Source organism: Hibiscus syriacus, unplaced genomic scaffold, assembly GCF_006381635.1.
Source record: "Hibiscus syriacus cultivar Baekdansim isolate YM2019G1 unplaced genomic scaffold, ASM638163v2 tig00111000_pilon, whole genome shotgun sequence".
Lineage (NCBI taxonomy): Eukaryota > Viridiplantae > Streptophyta > Magnoliopsida > Malvales > Malvaceae > Hibiscus > Hibiscus syriacus.
In genome coordinates, this window is record NW_024062947.1 from 1,125,290 (window position 1) to 1,130,822 (window position 5,533).

General features: G+C 36.8%; 1 protein-coding gene across 2 annotated transcripts; it reads left to right on the top strand.

The window, feature by feature from the left end:
* The first annotated feature begins 3,243 nt into the window (after positions 1 to 3,243).
* LOC120149327 lies at positions 3,244 to 5,110 on the top strand. Of its 2 annotated transcripts, XM_039162150.1 has the most exons (3): positions 3,244 to 4,137; positions 4,465 to 4,630; positions 4,838 to 5,110. In XM_039162150.1, the coding sequence occupies exons 1-3, from the start codon at positions 4,105 to 4,107 to the stop codon at positions 5,068 to 5,070; spliced, it is 432 nt and encodes a 143-aa protein (XP_039018081.1). In that variant the 5' UTR covers positions 3,244 to 4,104; the 3' UTR covers positions 5,071 to 5,110. The 2 variants fall into 2 exon arrangements, with proteins under 2 accessions (XP_039018081.1, XP_039018080.1); XM_039162149.1 differs by having other exon boundaries at positions 4,465 to 5,110.
* Positions 5,111 to 5,533: the final 423 nt, after the last annotated feature.

Sequence of the window (5,533 nt, forward strand, 5' to 3'; positions counted from 1 at the left end):
ACTTAAATCCTGCAATGATGGAGGTAGTCAAAAAGGAAATTCAAAAACTACTAGGTTTTGACATGATCTATTCGATATCCAGTAATAAATGGGTAAGTTTGGTAGACGTGGTCCCTAAGAAAACTATAGTTACATTTTTTAAAATTCTGAAGGCAAATTAATCCCTACAAGAGTTTGTATCGACAACATGAAGTTGAAATCTTATCACTTCCCCCATCATTTTATTGATCAAATGATAGAATGATTGGCTGGTAAATCTCGTTACTTTTGTCTTGATGGCTTTTCAGGTTTTTTCAGATCCTAGTGGCGCCAGAAGACTAGGAGAAGACGACTTTTACTTATCCCTTTGGGACTTTCTCTTATCAATTAATATTGTTTGTACTTAGTAATGCACTTTCCACATTTCATAGATCCATGATAAATATATTCTCTGATTATATTGAGAAGTAAATTGAAGTGTTCATAGATGACTTCACGATTTACGATAACTCTTTTGGTGAGTGCTTATCTAATTTTACTAAGGTTTTTAAACGTTGCCTTGAGTTTAATCTTATCCTTAATTATGAAAATTATCATTTTATGGTTGATAAAGGATTGGTTTTGGGACATATTGTTTCTTCTGATGGAATAACGGTCGATAAGGCCAAAACTGACTTGATTTGCTCACTACTATACCCTAGAACTGTAAGGGAAGTTCGCTCTTTTCTTGGTCATGCAGGTTTTTACAGTAGGTTTATCAAGAATTTTTCTAAAATAGCACAATCGCTCTGCAATCTACTACAAAAAGATAAAGCCTTTAACTTTGACGATAAGTGCAAAAACATTTTTTACATCCTAAAGGAAGAACTCATTTAGACACTTATAGTGCAGCCACCTAATTGGGATTATTCCTTCGAGATTATGTGCGATACAAGCGATTCAAGTGTAGGAGTCATACTTTGGCAGAAAATCAGCAAAGAGCCTTACGTGATAGCCTATGCGTCTAAGACATTAGATGCGACTCAACAAAATTATTCCACTACTGAAAATGAGTTTTTTGCTATTATTTTTATCTTAGATAAATTTTATTATTATCTTCTAAGTACTAATATAACTGTTTATTCTTATCATGTAGCCTTGAAATATTTGCTGAGCAAGAAGGAGGCGAAGCCACGCTTGATCCGATGGATTTTACTCTTACAATAGTTTAATCTTAAGATCAGAGATAAAAAGGGATGTGAAAATTTGGTCATAGATCATTTGAGTCGTTTCCCCATCTCTAAACTTGATGTGCTAGTTCAAGAAAACTTCCATGAGGAACACCTATATGTGGCGCAATCAACAGTCCAATGGTATGCCATTATGGTTAATTATTTAGCCATGAGGATACTTCCATCTAATCTATCACTTTCCGAGGTAAGCCGAATCAAGCGAGAATCCCGACTCTACATTTTGGATGACCCATATCTTTGGAAACATTCCTCGGATCAGGTAATTATACAATGGGTTATCGCGAGTGAGGTAAATTCTATCTTTATTTTTTGCCATTCTTTTTTTTGTGAGGGTCACTTTGGACTGAAATGAACTACACATAAAATTCTAAAGTGTGGATTTTACTAGCCTAACATTTTTCATGATGCTTATGTATTTTGTAAATCTTGTGAAAATGTCAACACATCGATAATTTAAGCCATCAAAATGAAATGTCTCTTAATCCGATTGGTGCTTGTGAGATATTTGATGTATGGGGTATTGACTACGTGGGTCCATTTGTTTCATCCTTTGGAAACTATTATAGTTCTAGCCGTTAATTATGTATCGAAATGAGTAAAAACTAAAGTTACTTATAATAATAATGCTAGAACTACTACTGAATTTTTAAAATATTTTATTTTTTCCAGGTTAAGCACTCCGAGGGCGATAATTAGTGATTGAGGGACGCACTTTGTTAATCGAGTTATAGAGCCACTCATGAAGAAGTATGTCATTACTCAACAGATCGCCACAACTTATCACCTTCATACTAATGGACAAGCAGAAAATTTAAATCAAGAAATCAAGAGATTCTCAACAAAATTGTGAAACTGAATGAAAAAGACTGGAGTTTGAAACTAAACGATACCTTATGAGCATATCGTAATGCTTACAAAAGTCCCATCAGCATGTCCTCATACCGCTTAGTCTTCGGTAAATCGTGCCATTTACTGATAGAATTGGAACATAAAGCTTATTGGGCAGTACAAGAATGTAACATGGAGACGGATACAGTCAGAGAAGCACATAAACTTCACATTCAGAAGCTTGAAGAAATGTGTTGCAATGCTTACGATAGTGCCCGGATATACTAGGATAAAACTAAAGATTTTTATGATCGTCGTATTTCATTTAAATCTTTTACTGTTGGCCAACAAGTTATGCTATTTAACTCTAAGTTGAAAATCTTTATCGGTAAATTGCAGACGAAGTGGTCAAGACTTTTTACGGTGACTCAAACATTCTTTCATGGTGTAGTTGAAATTCAGGAGCTTGATTCAAAGTAAATGGTCAATAATTGAAGTCGTTTTACGAGAATAATCAAGCTAGTGTAGTTAAGGAAATTATCTTAGAGGAACTTGTAGTCTGAATCAGGTCATCGAATCAAACGACGTTAAACAAAACGCTTTAATGGAAGACAACCCATTTTATTTTCCAATTTATTTAATTTTATTTAATTTTAATTTTATTTTATTTTATTTCATTTTATTTCATTACATATTAATTTTATTTTTCTTTGAACTTTTATCACAAATATTTTTAATCAAACGTCAATAGAGTTGAATAGAATATTTTCAGTTGAACGATGTTAATTATTCCTTCCCCGAGCAGAACAGACTCTTTCCCCAGTCATGAAACACGCGTTTCATTAGTCCGCGCGTTACCAAAACTCCCACCCCCACCCACGCAAGTTAACATAATCCATTTGCCCCATTTTATTTGTTGCTGCCCGTACTCCATACTTCCACCAAATTCCAACATTTCCCTTTTTGACCGATTGACTCCTACCAATTGCTTTCATGGGACCCACATCATCTTTTCCTACTTTGAATATCAAAACAAAAAAACCATTTTTTATCCTAACCTCTCCCAAATAAACCGGCTACTTTTTTTTCTTCTTAAAATTCCCACGTGCCCTCATACCTTAAACCTAAAATGTCTTTTAATTTTATTTCACCCCTTGAGTCGCCTCTCTCCCCCTTGTTTCCCCAAAATCAACTGCCTCTACGCATCAAACAAACCAGTGGCCGCACCATTACTTCTCCGTTTTCAACCACCTATCGTCCGACCCGATTTGATTCGCCACTACCGTTCCCTTTAGCACCGATTGTTCTCACCGTTTCATCACTCTTGACACTCTCCTGATTAAGCTATGGTTCGAATGAGAAACCAAGGGAACCGCAACTCTTTACCACCCCACGTCCTCGATGGCAGTCGTAGGTTTACTGCGTCGATATTCGTCTAAGTTCCAAGTTACTTCGATTCCGTGCCTCCATCACCTTCTCCTCACTGCAGTGGACATCGACAGCAGGTACCTATACCTTCCCTCTTTGAAACCGAGCCAATTCATATTACTCCCACCGCCTCGCTTGATGCATCACCGTCGGCCAGCCAGTCCTCTAGGCTGTAAGGTGCTACCGGTCCTTTACGACCACGACAACACTGTCCTTCACTGGCGTTCTCATCTTCCTTTTAATCAATGCCGACTATCACATCATCCCAATCGATGTCGGATGCTATCCCGTCTTATTTGATGTATTCGACATTGCCAGAATAACCCGACGAGGTAAATTTTGAATCAATATCTATTATGCCTTTACTAATGTACCGTCCCGTTTATGATTATACAAAGGATTTCGACATTGGCTTTCTGATCGAGGAAAACCCGACAACGCCTCATGAAAATGCTTTATCGTCACATTATCATCCCAGAAAGCCTTCATTGTCTTCATTTGCAGCAAGCTCTGGTAAAATTCTCAGTCCATCTGATGACCCACCACCACATGTCGAAAACCCGAGCGACACCAAAGTGGTCGAACCTATACTGTCCCAACCGAGGAGGAATTGCAAGGTTCTTGCAATTCGACAACGATGAACAAGTACGGTTCAACAACATCCGACATCGTAAGTTTCAAGTCTGTGATTATATCCCTATTCGCACTTTAGAGACTTTACATTTAAGGGATTTCGTTATACGCCATTTCGATGCATTTGGATGGAATTTATATTTTCATATAAAACATGGAACATTTTATGAATTGGTTTTTGAATCTTATGCCACATTTATATTCTTGCATCATCGTGTTATTAATGTGAATTCATCAGATGTCATCTATTTTCTTTTGTTAGGAGAATATTTTTATGTCTATTATGTATTTTAACTTTTCTATAGGTTTCATGACGGATGCCACATATCATTATTATTTGACTTTTTTACTTGAGATATCGTAGGAGTTTGACGCCGATGCCGTCTACTTGACTCTTACTAGCTTGGTGGGGCAAACTTACAACGCCCAGATAATGAAAGAGTGGCATATCCATGAACCGAAACTTCACTACATCCATAGGTTTCTTGCTTACAACTACTCAGGACGTAATGGCACTACTTCTTGCTTGAGTAAGTTTGAGTTATTCTTTTTGTGGTGTATGCTTACCGAAACTAAGGTAAACTTGGGTTTTTGGTTTGCTCGCGCCTTTGAGCGTGTTGTGTGCTCCAATCGCCCACTTATTCTCAACCTATACATTACAAATCTTGCCATTCATGTTTTTCCATTGACTTTCGATATTTCACAATTCACTTTTGTATTTTCTATGGATGGTTTAGATGAGCGATGCTTGCAAACGATGGAGCTACTTGCTGGCAATCCCAAAGCTCCATACTTTGTTCCTCCCGACACCATAACTCCTCGTGGCGATCGTGTTTATATTTTGAGGGTAGCACCTTCACCACCGGAAGACAGTCCACAACCAGATGTACAAGCTCAAATCAATGAAGTGTATGGTCATCTGAACTCCATCGAGACAAACATTGCCAAAATTCTATCATATCTTTGCTAAGGCGCTTCCCGTCGCGGTCGCGGTCTTGGTCATTATTAGAAACAAGGAGTATCTCTATTCACTCTCTTATGCTTTTATTTTCATATTAGGACAATATGCTTTAAGTGAGGGGTAGAGAATAATTGCATCAATTTTTCTCTCACTTGTTTATATGATTGGACTTGAGTATGCATTGATTGATATGTTGAGATTTTGTGTTACCCATCCTGATTCTTGCTTTGTTTCTTTGAATGCCTTATGAGTTCTTAATCTTACTTTTATTTGAATTAGGTTGCATGATAGTGAAAATGGCATGATTAGTTTTTCTTGAAATTTTCGATTGATATCCCATGAGTTTATTGGTTAAAATGTTCTTGACTCAATGCATGTTACACTTTTTGTGAGAATTGAGCTTAAGCAGTTATTTTTTTTCATTCTTGCTCATTTGTTTGATTGAGTGTGCTAGACTAATATTGATGTTTTA

Bases quoted from the DNA above. Each gene is read 5' to 3' on its own strand.
- LOC120149327 (XM_039162149.1), top strand. From the start codon at position 4,105: ATGAACAAGTACGGTTCAACAACATCCGACATC. The intron at 4,138-4,464 runs GTAAGTTTCAAG...GAGATATCGTAG, and splicing joins GTTCAACAACATCCGACATC to GAGTTTGACGCCGATGCCGT.